At 43.3% G+C, this 27993-nt stretch overlaps 1 protein-coding gene across 1 annotated transcript in view; it reads left to right on the forward strand.

Annotated features, from left to right (window-relative positions):
* The window catches only part of Dock2 (dedicator of cytokinesis 2), a 419098-nt gene that overhangs the window by 162760 nt on the left and 228345 nt on the right, over nucleotides 1-27993 (forward strand). Inside the window, exon 26 of the mRNA XM_028894904.2 lies at nucleotides 8816-8964. Coding sequence (XP_028750737.1) covers nucleotides 8816-8964 — 149 coding nt within the window. The remainder of the gene's footprint in view (nucleotides 1-8815; nucleotides 8965-27993) is intronic.

Consider the following 27993-nt stretch of genomic DNA (forward strand, 5'->3'; position numbering starts at 1 on the left):
CTAACTTACAAAAGTTACAGAGTTAGAGTCCCTGGTTAGGGAGAGTTTGGGATTCATGAATGCATGGGTACAGGTGTGTCCAGAAGGGACAGGTTGTGGGGAGGGGAGTTGGGAACTCTGTGCTATGTGGTACATAGGAGAGGCAGTGGGTCAAGAAGACTTAGTTCTGGACGGATGTGGGTGTTGCTGACTGACTGTTCCAGCAATGTCCCAGATGCTTAGAGATGGGGCTGAGTTGCATGTATTATTGATTTGGAGCCAAATATGGTAGAGGAATGTCAGAGCCAGTTCATGGCATTATTCAAAAGGCTACAGAGCACACTTCATTAAGTGCCTTTGAGGTGATACACACTGCTTCCTCAGGTATCCAGGATCATCCAGGACAGAGGTAACTCAGTTCAGCTCCCCCAGCTCTCCTAGCTTGGTAGGTGGGCGAGACAAGGTCTTTTACCAGGTGGGGTTGCTCTCATAAACAGTGTAGCATGGCAAATGTGACCATTCTGAGCATAAGGGGCATGTCGAATTGTGGAGCTAGCCACTCAGCTAGCCTGGGTTACAAGTTTGTTTTCCTAAGACCATCCTCTTTGGAGCTGTGTGGTTTAATGAAGAAGCTTCAGAGAGGGGGCAGGTCAGCAGCTGCAGTGGAGTGGGTCCAACTAAAAGCACAAGAACCTGTTAGCACATGACTGTCCTGACAGCTTTGGAAAGTGTGATGCTAGGCAGTCCCTGCCACAGCCACTTTGCACCTCCTGGGAGGTGTTCACAGGAGCCTTTCATGACCTGCTAGCTGAAGCAAGAGGCTTCCTGATTAGATTCTAATTTGATAAGCTCTATAAGGAATCTGTTGCTTGGTACCCAACACTTAAAGATGCCAATGTTCACCACGTGTGTACCAGTCCATCTGCAGGCTGTATTGACCTAGTTTCCAAAGTGTAGCCTAAGTCAGTCCATATTCTGCCTCATTGCTATTAAAAAACAAATGAGCAAACAAAACTCACCAAGCTTTCCATCTTCTCTCATCCACACTGCTATAGCAAGGAGGTAGGATAGATAGTTCAGGAGCTGTGAACATGGGCTCTAGAGTGCTGTTTTCTGGGTTTAGAGCAGCTCTCTCACTGCTAGCTTTAGTTTTTTGTTAAATTAATGAATGTCTCTGAACCCTTGTCCATAGAAGAGGTGTGAGATCCTGAGCTTTAGGAAGAATGGCCAGGAGAGCGTGGAGGCTCAACACCCCTCCCTTTCCTCTCCAGGAAGCTCCTTCTGTTGACTGCCTTCCTTTCTAGAACTAACCCCCAGGTCCCCAGAGAAACACAGAAACAAAACCTTGCTTATATCTGTGCACTAAATCTGGCTTAACTCTTTGTACTGACAAATCCTCATCATAGCCCAGATGAGTCCTGCCCCCTGCCCTCCTCTCCAAATTTTCGGTCCCATGTTACAGTCCACCCCTTTCTACATTCTAGCCACACTTGTCACCAGGCAAATTTCTAATATCAAATCTGCACCGAGGGTCAGGGCCTCCTGTTTCCTCTGCTTCCAAATGCTCTGCCCTGAGATCTTCTTTGTATGGCTGTTTCCTATCAGCTCTGGATTTAGTCTCAGACACCTCTGTGAGGGCATTCAGGAAATGGTTCTTTCACTCAGGTTCTCTATAGCTTGTTTACTAGATCCTGTGTCAAAGCCTTATCCCCATTCTCTGCCTAGCACAGCCAGAGTCTGCTCTTAAGGCTGCCTCCCTGGCAGGACTGCTTTAATCTGTGGACTGGAAACACAAAAAGGGCCTTGGGCTGTCCATCCTCTGGGTTTGAATGCCCTAGGTCCTCCGTCCCCATGGGCTTGCCTTCAGAGAGGCTACAGGAGGTCTGGAGGATTATGCCCTCTTCTTCCTGTTCCCCATGGGTCCCCACTTTCCCGCTCCTGTTCCAGGAGTTGCTGTTGCATGCAGACCTTATCTTGGGCCTTGCTAATGGACAAGCCAATCATTAGTTTCTTTCTTTGTTTATCACAGCCTGTAGACTAGAACATCTTCAAAAGTAGTGCTTGTCACAATAAGAAGTCATCAAGATGTGTTTCTGTATGTATATACACACAGCACACAGTAAACAATGTATGACATACATGTTATATACAAAGGACACATACATATTGCAGGCATACATTATGCAACATATAGATTGTCAGAGGTTTAAAATGTATCTATCTATAATCAGTGTGACTTGAGGGATACATCCGTATCACTGCCTCTTAAAAATTCCTGCAACTTGGATATGGGAGATGGTTCCAGGTTTGTAGGGGCAGAGACAGAGGATCCCAGTCTAGCTGAATTGGAATCTGAGCTCCAGGTGGAGAATGATACAGACAGATGATATTAACCTGTCAAGGGCACTTGTGCCAACACACATGCACATGTATACCTAATCACAACACACACACACACACACACACACACACACACACACACACACACACGGTACAGAGAGGAGGAGAAGGAGGATCAGGCAGGGAGGGAGAAGTACAAAGTTTTGGTGAGTTTGTGTCAGTCTATTTTTTTTTCTACCATGGCTGCGCTACTTTGTGGACTATCCAGTCATTATAGGGCTTCTGCTTGCAAAAATCCCATTTTATGTTAACTATAAAATATATGTGATAGAAGCTTACAAGCCTTGAATGTTAAATCTATCTGATCAAAGTGGGAGTTTGTTTTGGAGTGTCAGTGGGTGTCTGGAATAAAGCTGTAGAATCATGTCTCTTCCGGAGGGTCCACTGCCACCTAATTAGATCTGCTTCTGCTGAGATTTCTGAAGTCATTTTAGCCATTGCTGAGTTCTATGATCTCTAAATAGCCTATGTTGTCTGGCTGGGGAGGCATATTTTGGCCTGTAGGTTTAAAGTGGGGAGATGTACATCATGGCAAGGGCTGGAGGGGGCAGTGATGATCTGGATATAGTAATTAGGTGTGTTTTCTGGGAGTAATCCATGAGTTGCCACTGAAAAAATGAGTTGGGAGAGATGTTAGTAGAATCACACAAGAACTGTAACCTGATCTGGAATATAAAGTTTGTGAGCGGTTATTGATTTCCCTCAGTAGGTGGAATGTGTTTGCTCCGTGACACCCTGGCTGGAGCAGGGAGGTTGGGAGAACAAATTGCTGACTGTCAGAGTCGTGCTGTGTCTATGGAGTGCCTCCTTCTCGTGTAACTGATCCAGCCAAGTGGCCTTTCACATCTGCAGATGCTCCGTGAGCCCAAGGGAAAAAGGGAAGCAGAGCCCTGCTTACTGAGCTCAGCCCTGCCCAGTGGAGCTGGGGTTTTAATCAAGGGCTTTCCCAGTGCGCCAGAACACACTGGGGAGGCAGAGTGAGCCTTGACAGCCAGAAGCCCTCAGTTCCCCAAGAGGGTTAAGCTGAGCTGACTTTGCCTCCCAGTCAATAGGAACTTGGCCAAAGCCCAATGAGTTTCACCTTAAAGTCTGTGAAATATTGACCAGGATTGAAGAGACGATTAACTAGTGCTGGTGACAAAGTGGAAGGCTGGCTTGGAATGAAATTACAGATACCACGGTCAGGCTTACAGGGCTGGGTAACCACCTGAAGACACAACAGGACATAGCCATGTGCTGTGTCTAACCCCTTCCTCTGAGTTTACCAATCTGTAGAATGTTCCACAGACTCCCCACGGGATGGACTGAAGTGGTACCTGAGGCCAGAGACTAGCAAACGTCTCTCTATTGGTGACATGAGGTGCCAGTCTTGCCTTCTTAGTTTATGAGAGATTTGTTTGCATTTTCTCTCTCTCAACCTTCTTTTCAGAAGAGAAGGGTCAAAGTTTCTTATTGTGTGTGCTGCACTATATCCAGAGGCTCCTGATGACACCCACTCTGTCCTAGAATGAGTGCACAGACATTGGCCTTGTGCTGGCGCAGAGCTGGTACCGCTCAGAAATCTGGAAGAATGCTGCCATAGCCCATCTAGTGGGGAGAGGTTTAGAATGCATGATGATTAGCATCTGTTGTCTTGGCTTTATTTCCAGGGTGATCAGTAAGAATCACATTGTCTGTCCATTTCCAAAGATAATGACATAGTATGATTCCTGGTAAAATAGAAACACATTCTGGGTGCTACAGGGACACAGGGGACGGTCACCCCGGTTAGAATGGAAGCACCAAGAAAGCTGTCCTAGAGGATTTGACCTCTCAGTTCAGACCTAGAAGGCAAGGATCAGTCAGGTGAAGGGTATTCCTGTCAATGAAAGCAATGTGTAGAAAGATCCAGAAGTAAAGGACGGTGATGGAGAGGTGGAAAAGAGGTCTCACAAAGGGTCTGTAGCTGTACCAAAAGGGCTCTAAGACACCCTGAGAGCAACTAGAAGTCACTGAAAAATTTCTAGACTGCAGTGACTGTATAGAGAGATGAGAGATAACTTAGGACATGTGGCCCAGAACGTGAAAACAGCTGATTCATGACAGGTTGGGTGTTGATATTGAGAAAGGGATAAAAATCAAAGATGGTACCCCAATTTTCTTGGTTGACTGTGACAGGGTTTTTTCTTCACTCTGAGAGGAAGCCAAAGAGGACAGGTTTGAGGGAAGATGTCACATGCAGATGTGGACCACTTTCCTCTGGAGCTCAGGCTGTGGCTGTGGCCGCAGAAGCAGTTTTGGCTCAATGCTCTTCAAGGTGGTTCTTCAAAGAGGGTGGGAACTGCCCTTCCTTCCTTCCTTCCTTCCTTCCTTCCTTCCTTCCTTCCTTCCTTCCTTCCTTCCTTCCTTCCCTCCCTCCCTCCCTCCCTCCCTCCCTCCCTCCTCCCTCCCTCCCTCTCTCTCTCTCTCTCTCTCTCTCTCTCTTTCTTTCTTTCTTTCTTTCTTTCTTTCTTTCTTTCTTTCTATCCCTGGGTGATATCACACTGAAAAGGCACATCCCACTTCAGAAAGGCTATGAGGTCAGGCAGGCAAAACCACCCACCATGGACCAAACTTTCTTGAGAAAAAAAAATGAAAACAGAGCCCAGGCATGCTGCATTTTTCTCCGCAGTCACTTGGACAAAAGAAACTTTCGATTAAAACACAGAGAATCGAGTAACTATGCCGACTCCTCAATAGTGGTCTGAATTACAATTTGGACTTGACACCTGATGGCAGATCGCCTAGCCTTTGTCAGTGTGGGTACCTGAGGCAACCATCTCACATGGGATGCAGGTCTGTGATCCTCATTATCTCTGCCTACAAAGATTGATTTAAGGCTTTGCAAGATCTGTCCTTTAAACCATTTGTGTCTGTTTGCTTGACAATCAAGCAATGATTTAGAAATGCTGCTTCCTGAAGCTTCACTAGCTAATGTAATTTCACAGCTCCAATTACAAACCAGAAAAAAATTATTTCATCCCCAAACAGGGGAGCCAGACGTTTCTGAGAAATCAGAGTTAACAAGAAGACAAAGTCTTTTCTGCAAAGTAGGCTGCAATATTGATGGCTTCCTTGGTGAGAATCTTGCTGAGTTTCAATATCAGCAGCCTCCATCATCCAGGGATGCTGGTTTTGCTAATATGTAAAGCCTACACCTTTCAGATGGATGGAGCGCTGCTTCTGCAGGGGCCTGATCTACTCTAGTGCAAATGTCCATCTATCCGCCCTTCTGCCTGCCACTTCTGTGAACCTGTATTTATGTGGTTGTAGAATTTTGGATGAAGCTTTAACGATGATTCGATTTAACAAAGGGTGTGTGACTGAGTTAGTTAAATTGCACAAATGGGTTAATCCTTTATCTGACTTGACGTCTTCTTCTTGCAGGTCCGATTGATCTCATTTTACAAATGATTTTTAAGTTTTAAGTTACAACAGCCCTAACTCATTGGGTTCCTAACCTTTTCTCTCTTGGATCCTGAAGACTGAGCCAAGCATCTCATGCATACTAAGCACATGCTCTACTCAGCACTACATTCCCAGCCATAGCCATATTTTAGACTCAAGATAACGGACCACTCTTCATCAGTTTTTCCACCTTCCTTCGAGGTCTTTGGAGACCCTTAGCCTCAAAAGAATACATTTGATGTCAGAAGTAGGAACCCGGTGTAACAATGAGGGACCAGTGCACACACCTGTTCTTACTGTCACACTGGTCCACCACAGTAGCAGCTCTGTGCTCTTCAGCTGCTCCAGCCGTTCTATACAGTGCAGTGACAATGAATCTTCTCAAGGGGCACTTTTGGGGACTCTCTGTCCAGGCAGCTGTAGAGGAGGAAGACATTCTGCTGCACTGTAGATCTCTGTTGTGAATTTACTTGCAAAACTAACTTTTGAGGAGAAGGATGGTGCTCATCTTCTGATTGTTTAAAGACAGGAACAATTGCGAGGCATAACTGGGCAGTGGAGTATTCTGAAGTTGGAATTCTCCATATTCTGAGCAAGGGCTTCCTGCCTGAAATGATCTTATTTGGTTTTCCTGTCGCATGTACTCTAACACCTGGGATTTCCTCTAACAAATCCAATGTTTTCAAGTTGCAAGTCAATATCCCTTTAAAAATGCATTTTGAAGCAAACATCTGAACAAACATGTAGGACACTTCTTCTCTGGACCTGCGAGCAACAAAAACCTACTTTAGAAAAGTTACATCTAAACAAATGTATTCAGAAGATGAGCCATTCGTAGACCCTGGAGAAGCTGTAGAGCGAGTCAACAGGGAGGGCAGAGCTAGAGTAGTTCTGAGGAGGGAACAGAGGTGAGGATATGGCCTCCTCCATGCAGATGACAGCTGAACTCCATGAGGTCTGGAATCTCTGTGCAATGGTTCAGAGTACAGGGATCCATCACTTCCTACCTGTGCACACATAACATTGGCAAAATGAGGAGATAGCACCTTCTCCTCTAGTGAACAGAAAGAGTAACTCAGTTAACTCTTGCTAAATACTTCAAATGGTGCATTTAAACCTAGCATGCTGGAAGCACCCCATATATGTTAGCAGTTAATAATGTCATCGGTTACTATTACAAATGGTCCTTGGAGATTCCCATGTCAGACACCACCATATTTAGGACTCAGTGCTCAGCCCTTATCCTAAGGACTACAGACACCTTTCAACAGTTTCTCAGGGTTGGAGCCCATGGTGGGATGTCTTCCCTAGAGTCAGTCAGGGCGCTGGCCAGAAGAGAGGAGTGCAGATGTCGGGGTAGAAAGCAAGAGCTGTGCTTGGTGTCTTTCCTCTTCACCTTGATTTAGCTTCTGCCCTTTCTTATTGTTCATTACCTTGGTTGGATTTTAAGTACCTAATGGGAAATAATCAAGCTCATCCCTGTACCTTCAGAAACCTGGTGCCTCAAAAAATAAAGGAAACATTCAACATCTAGTTGTTGGATTGAATTTAAATGACATTCTGGTGTATATGATTCATGTCTTAGCTCAAGTGGCATCTGGCTGTAGATGATTTGAAATGGTTTTGGATCTTTTTTTTTCCCCTTAAAGGTTTTGTTTTTTAAGGGAAATGTAGAGATAAAATTGTGTAAGACTTTAGAACACTCCAGAAATGTCCTGAGACAGCACTGTTAGGAGAGATCCTCTTCTCCACTCAAGTTCTAGTTTATTTCACTCTGAGGGCAATGTGCACAGGAGCCAAGCGGAAGATTGTTCAGCCTTTGTATTGTTTTGTAATTTGAAAAATGTCCAACAATAGGATTATGGCCAAATAAGAAAACATATCTGTGATGTGAGAATGTTATAGTAGTTAAAGAATTAAGTTAGTTGCTACATATAAAAATATAAAAATTGCTCCAAGGAATATTGGTAAGTGAATGGTGTCAAGGAACTAAGCCACACCTGTAACCATGCCTCCTTTTTTTTTAAATTTTATTTTACAATACTATTCAGTTCTACATAATAGCCACAGATTCCCTTGTTCTCTCCCTTCCTGCCCCCTCCCCTTCCCCCCAGCACACCCCCTATTCCCACCTCCTCCAGATCAAGGTCCCCCCCCCAGGACTGTGATCAACCTGGTAGACTCAGTCCAGGCAGGTCCAGTCCCCTCCTCCCAGATTGAGCCAAGTGTCCCTGCATAAGCTCCAGGCTTCAAACAGCCAACTCATGCAATGAGCCCAGGTCCTGGTACTACTGCCTAGATGCCTCCCAAACAGATCAAGCCAATCAACTGTCTCACCTATTCAGAAGGCCTGATCCAGTTGGGGGCCCCTCAGCCTTTGGTTCATAGTTCATGTGTTTCCATTCAACCATGCCTCCTTTTGAAAACAGATAGAGGCAGAGGACACTGTAGGATTTATTCTGCTATATATGGAAAGTCATACACAAAGATCATGATAGTTTATAACCACAATATTATATGAATTAAAGTAAGCACAAAATGAAAATGAGACTAGGAGAATTTATACTGCAACATGTGCATACATGTATATGTATTTACATATTTAAACACATAAAATAAAATAGCTAGTTGATTCTAGGGAATGAAAGACAGGGGAGAAACCAGAATTGTGAATTATATTCTAAGGAAATCTTACCCTAACCTTTAATACTTAATCTTTTTACACAGAAAATATATTTGTTAATTATCAGCTAATGAAAAATCATATAAATTGTTATTTAAGTTCTGTAATAATATAATTACAAATATTTAATAGGGTATATCTATTATAATTATATATAGCACATTGCATTTATGACTGTATTGTAACATAAAGGTAAATGTTTTCATGAGAAATGATAAAGAACAATGGAGTTCCTATATGTATACATACATACATATTATATATGAAGGGAAGAAAGGAAACTAAACAGGAAGCCTATATACATGCCTGTCACTACTTTGCTTCCAGAATGCCGGGACATTCTGCTTCCTGTCATCACCAAAGAGCTGAAGGAGCTACTGGAGCAGAGGGATGATGGGCAGCACCAGGTCTTGGAGAAGAAGTACTGTGTGGAACTGCTCAACAGCATCTTGGAGGTCCTTAGTTGTCAGGATGCGGTGAGTCCTCAGTATGCGGTTGCTGCCCTGGGCTCAGATCTGGGCTCAGCTGACTAAGCTGTAAACTATTGATGCTTGGTGAAGAGCATCTGAAATCTAAAGAGAGAAATCAACACCTGCTCGGCAGCCTGGCTATTCCAGTGACATGTCTTTCATGGCTGTGAATGATGGAGCTGGGATAGACAGCAGTCACGAGTGCACATTTTGTTATCCTGTGTCCTAGTGGACAGGTTTCCCCAAATGCAGGCATGAATATCATCATAGCCTTTCTAGGTGGTTTGCACATAGCTTGTCTGTTTTTGCATCCCTAGTTCAGGGCTGCCAAGGGGAACTTCTTATGCTCATATGGGCAAGAGAACAAGCTCAGCAGTTTTCACCCCAAGGGGCTTGAGTTTGGTGTCTCAGAAGACCTCTTATAGTGGTAGAAATAGTTAAGGCTCTTCCTGGAGCTGGAGAGATGGCTCAGTGGATAAGAGAACTGGCTGCTCTTCCAGAGGTCCTGAGTTCAATTCCTAGCAACCACATGGTGGCTCACAACCATGTGTAATGAGATCTGGTGCCCTCTTCTGGCCTGCAGGTATATATGCAGAGCACTTATACATAAAATAAAAACAAATACAATTAAAAAAAAAAAAAAGACTTCCTGCCTCAGCCAATTTCCCAGGCCCATGCTCCAGAGAAAGGGTGTGGTGTGTGAGTGTGGGAGGGGCAGGGCTGAAACTGTGAAGCCAGTGTGCACTTGATTGTCATTGTCCAGCCATCCAGGGACAGACCTGGAGCCTAAGGGAAATGTCTCAATGGAGTGCTGGAGGCGTCCAAAGGACAGACCCTAGGAGAGTGACGCAGGCTGGAAAGCAGTGCTGAGACACAGCTCAGACTTGCTGAGAACCTCAAGAGAGAGGAACGGCTTATTGGTTGGTTTGGCCTAAGTTTGTGTGGAAAGATCTCAATGTGCCCTGCCCTTATGTGGGACTGTACTCAGAAGACTTAGGCCCAAACAGTCAAGAAGTCTTTCCTGAGTATTTATGCAAACATTGCTCCTCACCACTTTCTCTTCCTGCACAGTCCTCAGAGAAGAGCTTTCTGGATGAACTCTCTTCTGTGGTTTAAACCTTCGAATGGTGATGTTTCTGTACTGCTTAAATCTCATAGTCAGCCATAATGATTGACCTCCCTATTGTGGTTTCTCTTATTTCTTCCTTCTGTCCTTACCATCCTAAGTAACAGTCTTCTGATCACCGGGTGAGAGCAGATTTTGCTTCATTTATTCACTCATCTATCACTCAGGAAATACATGAAGTGCACAAGTGTGTGCTAGGCACTGGGAATACAGAGCATGAAATGATTCCTCAGGAATGTCATTACAGAAATGTAAATAAGCAACTGGAATATGCAGGCTTAGCATCTGTAACTTGAAATCCCAACTCTGAAATGCCCCCAGAATGAAAACTTCAAAGTGCCACGTGTTGAGGACATAGGTAGAAAGTTCTAGTCCTTGAAATCTTGTTTCATGCACAAATTAATATTACCAATTATTTATTATATAATCAATAGATGATCCCTAAATTATGACCATTTTGGTTAAAAAGTTTATACTCTGGTTAATAAAATTGCCTAAAATAATTTTCATTCTATATATCTTAATAAAATTATTTTCATACTATATATCTAAAGTATGTGTGAAAAAGAAAAGAGTTTCATGCTTAGACATGTGTCCCAAACACAAGATATGTCATGGAATATATGGAATAAACATGTCTTTAAAATCAAAAAACAACATGTAATGTCATAGCTAAACTATAGGATGCTAAATGTACTTAGTCACCCAAGGAGTGACTAAGTGTGTATGTGGGAGCACTCGTGTATGGGGGGGTTCATCTAGGAAGCATTCACAAAGAAAGTGAAACTTCAGCTGGTGTTCAAAGGTTAAAAATAATTATGACTCTTGCTATTTTCTGTTTGCTGGGCACTGTGCAAAATGCAATCCATGCAGTCTTATTAATCTGCTCCTAAGCAGTAAAGTTTGTTATTCCCATTTCATGAAAAACATTGAAATTCATAATCCATTAATATTTAAGGCCAGACAAAGTAATTCAAGCTAAGATTCATCAGACTATGTGGTCTGTGTAATCATGGATGTGAAGGTACAAGGGAATGCCATTTCCTCCACTCCACATCCTTGTTTGGAATGGAAGCAGAAAATGGACCCGGAGAGCTTGAATACAACAGTCCTTCCTGAGATGAGACCAGGCTGATAGTGTTTCTCAGTACATCTGCCTGCCAGCTGTTGAGCTGGCACTGGGCTTTGCCATTTAATCCTTATTGTTGTGTGTGTGTGTGTGTGTGTGTGTGTGTGTGTGTGTGTGTGTGTGTCTTCATTTCTTTAGAACCATCTGAAGGAATGTTTCTTTCTGTTGACTAGCCAATATGCAGTGGTTCTTTACCTTTCATAAATGCTTGGGAATTCATAGTTTGCGGAAGCACAGCTATAATGAGCATTCCTATTCCTCTTATTCCCAATGTAGGTAGTGTCCAGTTCTTTTGAACAGCAGCCGCTGAAGCTCCATCCACCTCAGGGAAATGGTGCTTCCAGCTCGGCTCTACATATTGTCATCATTATCATTTTGCAACGTCAGTAACATTACAGACCCTGCCTCCCTTCGGTGAGAGGAGGCTGCTGTCTCACCCAGCCTCAGGACTCAGGGCTTCAGAAGCCTACAGGGAGTAGGAGGCCCTTGAGTAACTCCTGGACTCAGTGTGTAGGAGGTGTGCTGTCTCCTTCACAGCCTAAGTCACTTTGGTAATGAGGTCTGACTAGAGTTGTAGTCCACTCCTCTCTCAGGATAAGCGGTTGTCTGGTAGGTGAGTTATCCAATGATATTATCACCACTGAGTCGGTGCAAGATTCTAATCTGGTAAGCTTCACACACCTCCAGTTTATGAAGGCAAAACTGTGTCTCTGCTGAACATTTTCTTCTAAGACTCTGGTTCTGAGCACAGGGAGCCGGGGCTGCACATCGGAAATCCCCAACTACCTAATTGAAATCTCTCTCATTCTAGTTGATTGTGACTCTCAGGGTCACTTCACCTGGGGAGCTTTTGAAAGATGACAATGCTGAGCCCCAGCCCAAGCACTGGGATTTCATTGCTAAGGGAGCAGAGGAGGCATTGCAGTGAGAAGTTTGCTGGGTAATGAATGGCTGGCCAAGGGCCATGGTTCCTGTGCAGAGGGTCTCCATCTTTAGCTTACACCCTAGTGATCTGGAGGAACACTGAAGCATGGTTTGATCATCACTTCTGGAGACTGGGATCCGATACCCAATTGCTTGTTTCTCTCAAGTGCCCAGGTGACTTCTATGTTGCTGGGCTAAGGATCATACGGGAATGTGCCCAATTTCACCTTTTTTTCACTATTTCCTTGAATTAGAGCAGTGGTTCTCAACCTTCCAAATGCTGTGACCCCTTAATACAGTTCTTCATGTCATGATGACTCCCAACCATAAAATTATTTTTGTTGGTACTGCATAACTGTACTTTTGCTATTGTTTCGAATCATTATGAAAAGATCTGGTAAGTGATCCCCAAAGGGGTCATGACCCATGGGTTGAGCATCACTGAACTAGAGGACTAGCTAGGCTCCTTCTCACTTCTTTATCTCCTTAATTCAAGAACCTATCCAATATACATTTAATAAGCCACAGGGTAACAAAGGCTCCCAACCTATTCATCCCACTCAGGAATTCATTCTGGCAGGTTAGCAGTGACATGGAGTGTGCAGAGACCCGACTTTGAAAATCCAGACATATGAACAACAGGATTTTATGCAGACATTTTCAAAAATGAAATTATGACATTTGGAGGAAAGTGGATGCAACTGGAAATCATTATGTCAAGCAAAATAAGCCAGACTCAGGAAGATGAGTGTGCACGTACTTTCTCATACGTAGAACCTAAGTTTAAAATTATATATACATATGTGTCACTTTACATTTATGCTTATATATGTGCTTGTAGGTTACAAAGCTAAAAAGGGGATCATGATGAGGGAGGAGAAGACCTTATGGAAGTCTGGAATAGAGAGGGTAATGGAATGTATGTAACAGGAAAGCAGATGTGATTAACTAGGGGAGGGAGAGCTGGAGGTGGGAGGGCCACAGGGCAGGGCAGTGGGGGAGTGGAGCCAATGGGAACAATGCGTAACAACACAGGTTTGAGGGTGAGACCCATTGCTTTGTATGTCCACATACCAAATCAGTTTAGAAGAGGGGCGGGAAGGAACCCAGACCACGGGATATCATGTTTGTTTTGCACAGGTGCCAACTTCCCAAAGCTTGGACTTTGGAAACACATTTAGAACAGCTACCCAGAGCAAATGTCCTGAATTTTCCTTCTGCTGCTTGGACCTGCTATCTTCATACCAGAACAGCCAGTAATTGCTGATTCTTAGTTGATGCCATGTGGCAGTTCCTTACCAGCCCAGGCTTAGACAATGACCGCTGACTGGAACTATTTCTGGGGAAGAACCGTGTGTGTAAGTGCAGCAGTTAGAGTGTCCTGTAGGACAAGTTTCCCTTTGAGGCTGGCACCTGTGTTTGGAGGATGGGAAAGGATGCTTATCTTTAGTTGTCGCTGTTGGAGTAATTACAGTGCCACCCAGGAGGCCTACCAGGTTCTCTGTAAGCCTGGGTGGCTTATGACTCCGGGCAAGCTGTCTGTCTTAGCCTGGGCAGAGGGTTTTAATTATTATCTATGTAAACGATAGTGTTAAATTTCCTCACACAGCTGCCATACTTTGCCTTAACATATGAAAGGTGCTGGTTCAGGTGAGGAGGAGCAGCCTGCCTTCTATTCCCATTCACTCCCCTTTTTCTTTGTCACTGAGCAAGATGGGCTGTCAGCTCCAGTCACCCCCAAAGGTGGCTTTCCAGGGACTCATTCTGTACCTCATAGCCTTCTGAGGAACTCATACAATTGAATTTTGTACCTGAACTTGATGGAGTTTTAGGGGTTTTTCTCTCTCTCTCTCTCTCAAACCAGGGTTTTCATTTTTACATCCTATTCCATGAGGAGAAAGGAGGGTGACCATTTTATACCTCACATAGCAACCAAGTGGGTAAAGATGAGTTTGCATTCTCAAAATGGAAAAGGGTTGTTCATACCTGAACCATGGAGCTAGGGGTGCCTAGAATCACCAGTTAAGAAAAACGGAAGATGTGGTGACCTATACCTTTAATCCCAGCACTGGGCAGACACAGGCAGGAGGGTCACCTGCAAGTTCAAGACCCATCTGGGATGCAAACTGAAACCCTGTCTCAAAGTATCTTTTAAAGACATGGGTTTTTTAGTCTGTTGCCTGTGCCTGGGTGTGGGCATGAAGAAAGTGTTAATGCCAGTCCATCTCAATGTGAGCCTTTGGCTTCTCATTAGCGTCAACACTGGGATGGAGAAATTCTGCATGTGCAGCTTCTCTTACCCAGAGGGCTCTTCCAAGTCCCCATTCCTTCTCTGTGGGGAGGACTCCAAATTCCTGTCAGCTGAGGTAGATCATTGACTCTACTCTGATAAAAAAGATAAAGAAATAATAGGATAAATGGGTAGATCACTGAATCTACTCTAAAAAGAAAAAGGGGAAGATATAAAAATGACAAAAAGGAAGATTACTGAATCTATTATGAAAAGAAAAAAGAGAATATGAATATGATAAGATAAAAGGTCAATTTTTGAATCTACTTTTAGAAATGAACTACTTGTTTTAAATAAGATAAGTAATGAAATTTTTTGTTTGAGTTTATCAAATGTTACTGGACTGGACATTGTTAATATATATAATGGAGTTTTTTGTCTGAATCTGTCAAATGTTAATGGACTAGACATTGTTAATGTAATTCTTGACTGTATATAGTATATATACTTATTGGATAGTTTTTCTTGTATTAGTTATAAGCTTTTTTAAATTTTAGACAAAAAAGGGGAAATTTGGTGGTATTGTGTTCCCCAAAATATTGTGCACCCTAATAAACTTATCTGGGGTCAAAGAACAGAACAGCCACTAAATACAGAGGCTAGAAAATGATGGCACTCACACCTTTAATCCTATCACTTGGGAGGCAGAGATCCATACGGATCTCTGTGAGTTCAAAGCCACACTGGAAACAGCCAGGCATGGTGACTCATGCCTTTAATCCCAGGAAGTGATGGCAGGAAGCAGAAAGGTATATAAGGCATGAGGACCAGGAACTAGAGCTGGTTAAGCTTTCAGACTTTTGAGCAGCAGTTCAGCTGAGATTCATTCTGGATGAGGACTCAGGCTTCCAGCCTGAGGAAACAGGATCAGCTGAGGAACTGGCGAGGTGAGTTAGCTGTGGCTTGTTCTGCTTCTCTGATCTTCCAGCTTTAACCCAATACCTGGCTCAGGTTTGTTTTTATTAATAAGACCCTTTAAGATTCTTGCTACAGTCAGCTTTAGAGATCTTCAGAGCTTTCTCCCTTCATCTCCACTCCCCGCCATCCCCAGGTAGAATGAAGAACTTCCTTATCTTTAATTCTGCATTTTTCCTGTGTGTTGTCTGAGATATTCATGGACCAACTCTTTTATGTTACACTCTTCTGCATCTCTCCCAGCCAGGCTTGGAGCACAGATGCTCAGAGTACAAGCCTCACCCTTCATGTCACCATGGACCAGTCCCACCTCCCTCCATCATTCTGCTCAAGTCCTAAGCTTCCTAATTTGTACTGTGTTTCCTTTCTCAGCTTCTATGTCCTCTTAGCGACACATGAAAGTGGCCGTTGCTCTTGCCTACCTAAGCCTAGTTCTGAAGTCACACAAATGTCACCATCCTTGGGGAGTCTTCTCTAATCCTCCTCCCCTCTTCTGCTGCGGTCCCGGGAGCCAGTTACCTGTTGCAGTATGCACTTGTGTGGTCATACTCTGAGGACTAGCCTGTCTGCTGCAGGGCAGAGGTGGCCTGAGGTAGAGACCAGCTATGTTGACCTTTGCTGCTGCCAGCCCAGCAGTGAATGGTCCCTGAGACTGCCTGGAGGAAGGTGTGCTAAGTGCTTCACATGCCCTCTCAAACAAGGAATCTCTCCACGGATGTTCTGGTGCTGGAGGGCCATTTTCTTTGCTCTCTATGGAGGTCATTGGCAAAGGGGTCCAATTAATCCCAGCTTCCCACTGGTCTGCATGAGACCTCCTGTTTTGTCAAAACCAATTTTTTATTCAATTGATTTTGGAGAACTTAATTGGTTTTTATTAGTGGAGCAGTCAGTGTCCTTTCTCAACATTAGAAGAAATCCCACTGGGTGTGGCTGAACAGCTGGTTTGTGCAGAGTAGCCTGGGCTGCCTTGGAAACAGAATGATGCATAATGCTGGTTGTTTATTATGACGCTTCTTTAGGTAAGGATTAAAATGGGGTGGGGTGGGGTGGGGTGGGGTGGGAACTTTTATGAAAACTCACACTTAGCTGAGCCCTTTCCAGTTGGTTGTTCTGACTCTCCTAGGTTTTTTTTTTTTTTTGTTATTTTGTTTGGGGGAAAAAAGGTCTCTTTAGGGATTATTATTATTATTATTATTATTATTATTATTATTATTATACTGCACTTAGTATTGTTGACTGTTTGGCATGCTCTGTTGGGCTCCAGGCAGGAGCCTGGTTCTGACCAATGGCCTTCTTTATTTCCACCTAATAATTCTTACATTTTTATCCTCATTTTCTATTCCCACTTCTCAGAGAACCCAGAGCTCTGGGCAACCTGCCTGGAAGAGGGTCAAAAGAGGCCACTGCTGCCTTTTGCCATTACCATCTAATTCCCTGGAATCAATACCACCCCGCCAAAGCAGCCAGGGTTTCTTCTAACCTACCTGCCCCCTTCCTAGTATTCAAATTAAAGGCATGGAGACAAGGTTTGTTGAAATTCTTTTGTCTGTGGGGCGTTCCATAGAGCAGCGCATGGTGGCAAGACTCCAAGCTGAACACTTGGGAAACCCGGTCCCTCTACCCCCTCACTCTTCTTCCAATTCCATGGGATGAAATGTGCCCTCCCCAGGCTGCTGCAATGGCTGTCCTGAAAGGATGACACAACTCTTGTTTATCTGTGTCTGTCACATGCAGAAATGGGGTTCATGATGCTCCTTATGCTACGGAGGAAGCTAAGCCTCCGAGAGCAGTGGGTTATCATTCCAACTGTGACTCCACCAGGAGGAAAACTCTCCTCTCACCCCCAAGTCACAGCCCTTTGCCCCCCACCACTGCACACTGACATTGCTGTTTCTCTAGTGTTCTTGCCCTAGAGGTCAGTGATCATACTTTGGAGCTTATTCCATGGATAAGCTCATGGCTTATTCCACTAGTGTTTGGACTGTTCTTAGTATGTGCAACATGGTGCCACCCACTAGGGTAGGGAAGAAGTCCTACTTTTGCTTTTTATCTGGAGTCCTGGAAAACCATAAAAGCTCTCATTAAAAATTGGACACAGTCTCCAGCAGGGTCTGGATTACAGTAATGAATGCCTGTGGAAAGAGCCAGCATATTCCAGGCCTATAACCTGCTCTTTGTGATGCTTTCCTTCTTCCTTGGTGTCCCCTGTTCCTCTGTGCTCCTACACTATTGCAAGCTGCTTTGAAAGCAAACGTAGAATCCTTTTAAGGTCAGCAAAAGGGCCAAGCAGCCTGCCGTGGGAATGACAGACAGGGACTGGAAACTGTAGCCTGATTAGCCTGGAAGGTAAGCTCCAGGCCAGAACTGGTGGTTACAGATGTTTTCATCCCTCTCTGGCTGGTAGGAGGCTTGCCAAGGAGCAGCAGATGTTGCTTCTGGGTACAGCTTTCGGTGGTGGCAGGGCTTAGTCCATCGGGGGATCCTAGAGGGAAATGTCATGCTGCTTTTCAAGGGCTCCTTTGGAGCATTCCAGATCTCCTGGGCCTTATGAAAACCATTGTACCAATTGTGGTATCTTGGAATTCACTTATACCAATTCCCGGGTGTCAGAGGTTGACTTCTTAGGAATTTTATGAGACAATTGCTAAGTAACTGCCTTGATTAAACATTTATTTAAGTCTGTAATTAAATGGGTCACATTAAAATCAAAAGTAGTAGATACTCAAAGCATTCCTAATTAGCTTGTAAGGTTTTATTCTTACCTATGCACTTAAGATTATTTATACCTATTATAATCTGAGTGGCAGAAATTCGATGGAATGTTTGGTTATTGTGCCTAGAAATCAACCAGGAAGAATATTTAAAACAAACAAACAAACAAACAAACAAAAAGGTGGGAGTAAACATGTAAACATTATATATCATGGCCAGCATTTAAAACTAAATTTCCCAGGGAAGCCAGTTCACAAAAGTCTACTTTCATAATGCTGCCAAGGATCCAGATGGGTTACCCCAAACCAGAAAAACCTCAAAGCCTGTGGGTGCTGCCTAGGTGCTACCATTCTGACCCTGGTGACTTTGAATCTGATGGTGTGCTGTGGTCCTCACAGGATTGGTGGGAAAACCTTCTGGGGATGTATTGATTTGAAGACAAACTGAACATCCAACCTTAGGCCAGAGAGGGGATGTATGGCTCATTTCTTGTGACAGTGCATATTGATTGGTGATGGCTTCTTCCCCAAGAGTGCTGAGGATTTTGAATGAAGTCTTGTGTAGGCCACTGCAAAAAAAAAAAAAAAAAAAAAAAAAAAAAAAAAAAAAAAAAAAGAGCCTAGAGAGTGGGGAGGGAGCGGGACAGTGGATTTGCTACATCTCCTCTAGAGGTCTGAACCTATGGCTGTGGGAAAGTCAGCTTTTATTGGGGATTATCTTTACCCTTAATGACAGTGTAGAAGTTGATCTTTTGATTAAGTGAGCACCAGTGAATTCATTGTTAACAGGAAGAGCCAACAATGGGTCCTAAAGAAATGAGTAAAAGTATGAGAAGCAGAATATTTAAGGAGTCTTAAAGCATTTTTCTTAAGTGTCTATTTTTTTTATTTTATAATTTGGTTTAATTTTACATATCAGCCACGGATTCCACTGTCCTCCTCCTCCTGCCCCCCCCCCGCCCTCTCCCCAGCCCACCCCCCATTCCCATCTCCTGTGGGGCAAGGACTCCCCTGATAAATGAAGACCCCATGGGAATAGGAAGAAGCAAAGTGCTAGAGAGGTCCCCAGAAATCCACAAAGATACTTTCATAGTAGACTACTGGCAATGGTCGAGTGACAGCCTGAACTGATCTACTCTGGTGATCGGATGGCCAAACGCCCTAACTGTTGTGCTAGAAGTGTCTATTTTTTTAATGGTAGGGAGAAGCACTAACTTCAGAGTGGAGGGACCAGACAGATATGGCCAGTAGAAAAGAAACTCTGGCTCCAGTTTTTCTTATAGTACTCTGGGAACACAGGACGCTTTGGATTCCAGGTTGGAGGGATGAGTCCCACAGGCTAGGTAAGCAATAATTCATGCAACAAACACCGACTTGGTACCCCTCACTCTGACCCTGTCTACCTGGAGGTGGAGTGCTGTCCCTCAGTCCTTGTCTGTCCCTACTTCTGGAGCTAGTTGCTTTACTTGAGCTTCTGACTGTTAGATAACTTGGGGTTACCTAACACCCTCCTTTGATTCAATTGATATCCTGGAGCAACTCCTAGGACTCAGGGAGGCTCTTGTGTTTACTGGCTTATTAAAAGGGATGATGGATCCATATGGGAAAATGGGCTCTAGGCTTCTAGATTCTGTATGGGAACTTCACCCTCTAGAACAGCAGTTCTCAACCTGTCATGACTCATTTGGGGGCCATATATCACCTATCCTGCTTATCAAATATTGTGATTCATAACAGTAGCAAAACTACAGTTATGAACTAATTTTATGGTTGGGGGTCACCACAACATGAAGAACTATATTAAAGGGTCACAGCATTAGGAAGGTTGAGAACCACTGCTCTAGAACCTTCCACATGTCCAGCAGTCTGGAAGCTGTCTCAAGCCTGGCCTGTGCAGTTTTGTGGAAACATCACTGCACCAGCAAGAGCGTAACCACTGGCCTGAGAGTTTGCATTTTTCTCCATGTCTTCCTTGAAGCTGGATGGCAGACCTAGAATGAAGGTCTCATCTTTGCTATTAGACAAGGGGACCTATGGGAAATTCGTTATGGTCCCCCACTCTAAGACAGGAATATTGGGGAGTGTGGTGGTTTGAATGAGAATGGCCCCATAAGCTCATGTACCTGATACACACACACAGCACTAGAGAGTAACTGAGGAAGGGATTTGGAGTTTCTGTGACCAGTCTCTGAAAAGAGGGAGCCTAGATTCTGTGCCCTGACTGATGGAGGAAACCACAGATGAAAACCACCCAATTCATATCATATTATTGTATATGATATTCATCAAGTGAAGGAGAGATTACAGGCAGGGAAACGGACTAGCTAACATCATGTGCCTCTTTGTAGGATACCCTGAGAAAGGCGTATCACTTCTCTGGTAGCCTTGCCCAGACAACCTTCACCTAACAGCAAGGTAGTAAAGGAGATTAGGCTGAGGAGAACAAAGTCCTTACTAGATTAGTGTCTACAGAAGTTGAGTTCCAAAAGTTGGTGAAGGTTGAGGTACTGGCACAGACTGGAGAGGCTTTAGGAAACTATCACCATGGGCCCTTGAGTGCGCTTCTGGGCCAGAAAATGGACATTTAGAGCAACAATGGGAAAAATTACAGCAAAACCCACATTTAGATAATAGTACCCTCTTTGTTTAACATCTTAGAGGGGGTACTGGGCCAAGGTGAGAGAGAACCTCTATTTGTAACTTTTCTGTAAACCTAATGTTATTTCCAAATGGAAACATTTTAAATGTATAAGTATTTAAGTGGTGACTCATTGCAAACGGGGAGCCCAGAGAGTGGGGTTTCAGGTCACCTGTGCCAGCGTGTAGATAAAGGCTTTCTCTGGTTATAGTTAGGAACAACAGAATCTACTACCAAGGGCAAACCTTACTAGGGGACTGCACTAGCAAAATAGCCATTGGCTACTGAGATCATGAGGGGCCAATGGAGTTTCCTAGTGCTGCCCAGTTAGGTAGCGGATTGGAGAACGCTTACCCAAGACTGAGCCAGGACCAGTGATTTGAGGTGCATACGACTACTGCCTGTTCCCGACTTCCCATGCTGCAGCATGTCGCCTGGGCTATTGGACAGCCACGTCTGTACTGCAATTCCTAAGCAAGAATGTTCAGCTTGAGTGCTAGCTACCTGCTGTTTGCCTGACAGACTCAGAAAATGGGGGATTTGGCTTCATTTTCCAGATGGTCATTGGGTCATTTGTTGTTCAGAGATCTACTTAGAAAATAAGAAGACAGCCCCTTGGTGATGTTTGACTAGGACTCCCCAATAAAGTTAATAATCCAACGTGCTCTGTCTCATCAGCTCAGCACCATCTCACAATGCTTCCTGAAGGGTTCCGTGCTGTTTTTAATCTCCCGTGACCAAAGTTTGAAAGACTTCTTTGCCTACAGCCACGGTGGGCTCTCCACCTCTACTCCACTCTTTCCTCAGCCCCTCCCCCTTCTTGTGTCCCTAGCGTCAAGGACAGTGTGACAGAAGTGAGCCACATGCCTGGGGGTGCGAAGTGCAAGTAGGCACCAGAGTTCGGTAGCCTAGAAAAAGTGCAGTGTGGCGGCACACTCCTCTAGCCTCAGCACTTGAGAAACTGAGGCAAGGGAATCACCACAAGTTTCAAGCCAGCCTGGGCTCAGAGAGAGACCCTATTTCAAAAACACACACCAAAAGTAAAAAACAACTTTTAAAAGAAAAAAAAAACTTGAATATTGATACAAAAGTTAAAACATCAGTATTAATAGTATTTTTTCATCATGCAATTTTTCTTACTTTTAAATTAAAAAAAATAGTACATTAGATTTTGTTTTCCTTGACTATGAGGTTTTTTTTTTTTAGGCACACTTCAACTTCTCCCAGTAGATGAATGCCTCACTCACATTTTTCTCTCACTCTTGCAAAAAAGACAAAATAACTTCTCCCCTGTAATACAAGTGGAGCTGTAACTCACACATGAGTATGGCAGTGTGAGGGGCAGAGGGGATCCTGCCCCTTCTATAACCCAAGACAGTGCTGGTTCTGTGGAAGAAGTCTGCACACAGGGAACCCTTGCATAAAGGCCCTGCTTGGAAAGAGCTGCCATGTACACTAAGCCTTCAGTGGCTGGCCACTCACTTCCTAAAAAGTATATTTTGCATAATACCTGAATTACCTCTCCCCTCCACCACTTGGAGGATGAGTCAAAAGCTCCCTCAGCAGCAGTAAGTACTGGCCATGCATGGTCCCACTAGTTACTGTGGGAAACGTGACTTTGATAGTTCAGTGGGTATAAATGTAAATCCTGAAGTGAAGCATATGAAAGGGTGAAGTGTGTGTGTGTGTGTGTGTGTGTGTGTGTGTGTGTGTGTGTGTGTGTGTGTGTGTAGGGGAGTGCTTTTGAGCCATCCCTCTGTCTACAAGGCTTCAGCTGTCACATACCATCTGGGGACAGTAACCAGGGACTACAGCAGGGGAACTTCAACAAACGGACATTTTCTCAGGGATGTGCTGGAGATAAACACAATTGATCCAGGAGCCCAAATTGGAAAGGAACTTTAATCCCTGAAGTTTCTCTGAGCAACCTGGCATGCTAACCTCCTTTGTGAGTCTCTGTTCTCCTGTCTCCTACCTGGAATCCAAGTTCTGCACACAGCTTTTTCCTCTCTTTCCTGCTGTTTGTAACTCACATTTTACATCCTAACAGCCTCTCCTCCTCCCATGTCATCTGTCCTGTGTTTTGAATACACTGAAAGGCACCTTCCTTTTTTTTTTTTTTTTTTTTTTTTTTTTTTTTTTTTTTTTTTTTTTTTTTTTGCCAGTCCTAAAGGTATTCAGCAGGTGATGCACACCTTGAATCTAGCACACCTATCTTGTTTTGTTTGTGAAATTATTCAACAAAAGCCACAGTCCCACTTCTTGTTGTTTTCTGGGTGACTGGATTCACTCTTAGAATGATCTGTTCTTCCCATGTAGATATCTGAATTGTGACCCCTCAGAGGCGGCCCTTGCCTTTCCTGACAGGCCTAATCCAGTTTCCTTGTCCATTGAGAAACCCTCTGATGTTCCTCTCATAATTTTTGTAGTCATCTCTACTGCCTTCTGATAACACTACAGCCAGCGTGCTCCAATTCAGAGAGTGATGGTGTGTGGTTTTACACTTGTTCATGTTTCAAATTCTGGCACATGTTGGGACAACTACATACATCTTGTTATTTCCCCTTTGAACTAAAGCAACATCTTTCTATATAACCACTCACTGAATGTTAATTAAGCAGCTACTGTTTGTCAGACAGCATGCTGAGCATTAGGAATGGGAAGGCAATGAAGATGAGTTGCCTCAGAGATCGCATTTCCCAGCATCCTCCAGCTTCAGTCTCTAGTACCGAGTCTACTAATATGTCTGGGAGGACTTTATCACTGGCCTAGAACCATGACTAGTACCATGTCTATAGTGAGTTTTGCTCTGAGCATTTAAGCATGGCAGTCTTTTGAAGCCCATGGTCAGTTTTTTCACTGTCTGATCCACCAAGCCTATTCCACATACTGGGATCCCCCTTGTCTCTTGAAAATGTGACATAGACTTTCATTTACTAAAAGTACTCTTTTTTTTTTTTTAAACTGGGTGCTGGAAATTGAACTCAGGTCCTCTGGATGAGCAACCAGTGCTCTTAACCTCTGAGCTATTTCTCTAGCTCCCAAAAGTACTCTTCTAAAGGGTCCTATATCAGGTCTGTAGACTTCACAAGGGAGCAGCTAAAGCCAACCCCATGTTTCTCCTGTATGTCTACACTTCTTGACATAGTTCCAAATTTTAAGCAGACACTGCATAATGAGTCTCTGTTGTTTGATTGATCTTTCCATCTTCAATTAGTCGACTTCCTAGAAAGACATGCTGACACTGATTTTATATTTGATGCTCAGCAGAACCTAATGAGAAAGGTAAATCTGCTGCCACTGCATTAAATGCTACATAAAAAGCAGGGACCAACCTTGAATGTGGCAGTGACCCCAAAAGTTGTTGAGCCCTCAGTTTAGAGCATTGCAAACATTTCTCATCGAGATCATATGTCATTCTCAGACTGGCTGTTCAAGCATCCTTAACTCACTGAGTAACTGAACTCGGAGGCCAGGATTAGAGACTCCCATTCCCTCCTCATCTAAACAGTGCATGGACCCTGTGCGCACACTACTATATGTGGCATGCACATCACATCTGGCTTGCCTTTACCATGCCTGCTTTCTCAACAGACAACAAACCCAGGAGCACAAAGACTGCATTTCTCTTGTTCACTGTCACATCCTTATACAACACAAAACACATTTTGGATAGTGAGTACGCAATTTGGTTTGTATTGAGTTAAATTCTAGTTCAAAGATCAAGGATGTTGGGAATGCACAGGCAATGCATTTCAGTCCAGTGTCACCACAAACCAGCTGTGGGATCTTGATGGAATTTCTTTGAATTTGAATTTGTCAACAGTAACTATGAAGTTGCTGACGGTAGTACTTAATGTGGTTCCTCTTTCCCTCCCTTTTACTGGAGTGCAACTCCTCAAAAATGTGTATGATACTTCCCCAATTGGTTATCTAATACCAAGTGGTCAGTCCTGAGATTATGTACACAAAAGTAACATTATACATACCGAACAGATTTTATTTATGTATTTAGGGGCATATATACATATACACATACATATGAAATAACAAAGAAAAATCCAAGGATTTGAATGAGAGCCGGAGGGTTGTGTGAGAGACGATGGACGGAGGAAGGGGGTAAATGATGTAGTTAGAGTTTAACTATCACAAAAGAAGTAAATGCATTTGTTTAGTCAGCAACGCCTGTACAGCCCTGGTTGAGGTCCTGGTAGCAAGAAAAATGATGTAGGATGTCAGGGCTTTCCAGCAGTCTTTAGGGACATGCGGGTTCTATTTCTAGATTCATGTCTAATAGACTCTGATTGGAGGCAGTTCACTCAAGCACATCTGCCAAGGAATACTGGATTTCATTTGTCTTCTGACTTTTCCATCTGAGTGTGGTGACTTCAGGTGGGTGAGAGTAAACACTCAGTGCTCTGGGATGCTCCCCAAAGGCTGAGATATCTGAACTCAGTCTTTAGTTCTAATGATTCATATAAGGCTTTATATTAAACTTCATGATAGATCCATGTATTAAAATATGAATATGCTATACATGAATTGAATACAATATCAAGAAATTTATATACAAAATATAACAAAGGGCTTTTGCCTCAACCCTATGGTTAAGTGCTACGATGAACAAAATGGAGGCTTAAGTAGTCTCCAGCTACAGAGCAGTTTTGTGGCAGAGCCAGAATTTAATCTGTTTAGATCTAAACCTTTCCTCCAGCATCTCATCAAGGGTAAATAAAAACAGAGAGGCCCCTTATCTACCCAGTGTGTTCATAAAAACGCTTCTGACATATTAACTGGAAAAGCAGAATACAAATGTCTGCATGCTGCATGGAGCGTCTGCAGGCAGAAGGACTTGAGCACATCACAGAATGAGAAACTGTGAACCCAGAGCTTTCATATGTATGACTTCATTTTCATTTCTGGTAATGCTTGTACAGTAAATGATAGATGTTTTTAAAAAGAATACCCTGCATAATTTAGAGGTGTAATCTGAATGGATAAAGAGATGGCTGACTTCGCTCGGTATTACAGTTTATACCACACATTTCCCCCCGGGGCCAGAGGTGTAAGAACGCTGGCAAGGCTGATACTGTTTATGTCTCTGAAGACAAGAGTCGGAAAACCAATCTCTGCAAAAGTGAAATATTTTTTCCTGTGGATAGAGCTGGTCCCTAGAGAAAAGGGGTGCCTTCATATCTGGGTGCAAGAATTACATCATCTGAAGAAGGTCAGAGAGGAATAATTCTAATCTTCCTAAAGCACTCCCCATTTCTAATTATTAATATATTTGAAATCTGTCCTGGAAGACAATGCAATGCTACGTCTTTATAGTTGTATGGTAAAAACTGAAAATAAGGTGGTACATACAAGAAAAAGGTTGCTAGCATCTTTGATCTTAACAGATGTCTGGCATATCTATTATTTCTGCATTAAATTCTAGTTTGATGCTAAAATATCGAGTAGACTTGGGCAATCCTCTTTGGCTTATCTGCTTATTCTTTCATTAGCATGTCCTGCTTATTCTTTCATTAGCATGTCCTGCTTATTCTTTCATTAGCATGTCCATCGCTGACAGGTAATGGTCATGTATTTACATATGTATTTGGTAATTACTAATATCTGCGAGTGAAACTGAAGCACTTTTGGGAAGCTCTACACATCAATTAGAGAAGCAGATATGGTTGGTTTTTATGTCCCACCCTCCCATGCTGTGTCTAATGCTAGAAAGTCAGAGACAGAGAAAAGCAACCCCTTGCTTTAAGAGTTTACACTATCTCACAACATTGTTGGCTGAAATGGCAAATGCTAAGTGCTGAATTCTAACAGATGTTCTTCTGACCATCTCACTTGAATAGAGGTTGTGGGGGAACATCAGCCTGGCATCCAGGTAGCTTTGAAAGGATCCAAAATCACCTCAGATCTTAGGAAGTAGAAGAGGCAGATAACTACTTCCAAACACTGAATACTCCTCCCCAAGAAACCCGCAATGTTCTTCCAGAAATGAACACGGGTGTTTGGCTCAGAAAAAAATTTGATTATAGTCATCAACTAGGTTGACCTGCTTCTGATTGAACATTCAGAAGAAAGCCTTTCTTACCCTTGAGCTGGTCAGGGAAGGACTGGAACTATGCATTAGATATAAGGGCTTTGTCTTGATCTGTGCAGATCTTGTGGGTGCTGTCACCTTTTTTATTGGTCTTTTGTTTGTATATTTTGTTTTCCATTTTTGTGGGGGTTTGTATGTGTTTTTTTTTTTTGCTTTTGTATGTTTTGTTTGTTTATCAAAGAGAGAGAGAAAGTGAACATAAAGTTGGGTGGGTAGAGAGGTGGGGAAGATCCAGGATGAATTGAGGTAGAAGAAAACATGACCAAAATATAGTATGAAAAAATTTATTTCAATTAAAAACCCCCAATTTTCTTAAAAATAGGACACTGAAGACATAGACTTAGAATGAGGTAGATAACTTCATTTTACATTAAAAATAAAATAGAGGGCCAAGAAAACATAATGGTATTAGAAATTTTCAACACATCAGGAAAAATAAAACAACATCTAGCTTTCCCAAATTTACTGTAGGAATAGAGGTTGATCACAGAGAGAAGAAAAAGTTGATGAAATGGTGCACACTACCTAAATGTGGAAGGCGTTGGGTGAGGAAAGCACTATTAATAATAAGATAGGACTGGAAATATGACTTTAAAAATACAGTCAAATTCGGAAGTGGAGAAAAAGAAAGCACATGGAAGTTGTCACCATTAAAATGAAAACACCTTCTTTGCGGGATCAGGAAGAAGAGAAGTTGCCCCTTTCCAAACGAGGAGAAATAACTTCGACTACAAGGCTTGTTTTTTTCAGCACCATGGACAGGGCCAGACCAGAGGAAGGCATTCTTTACAGCCATGGCTTTCTGGGGAAGGCTTTCATCATCATATCCATTCCGAACCAAAGGAACAATGGTGACGTGTTTGTGTAAGGGTGGAGGGAACATACTCATCCTTCAGCTTTTCGGGCCTTTTCTGGCCACTTCTCATGCACTTGAGGTTGGCATCCTTCTTCAGTCTTGTCCTGGTGAAAGGAAAGCAGTTCAGGGCTATGATTCTAAAGCCTCTTTGGCTGGCAATTTCTCAACAGTCACTGGTGTAATCGATCCCTAGTGGATTAGTTAGTGAGAGTGCTGAGTTCTGTGCAGGTATAGCATACTTAGATTTCTTTTGACTCCAGGCTTGGGGTCATGTCTGCCTGACTTGGAAGGAAATGATAGGAGAGCATGTTGTAAAACAAGAGAGCCATAGTGCTTTAAT

This window comes from Peromyscus leucopus, chromosome 8b (assembly GCF_004664715.2).
Source record: "Peromyscus leucopus breed LL Stock chromosome 8b, UCI_PerLeu_2.1, whole genome shotgun sequence".
Classification (NCBI taxonomy): domain Eukaryota; kingdom Metazoa; phylum Chordata; class Mammalia; order Rodentia; family Cricetidae; genus Peromyscus; species Peromyscus leucopus.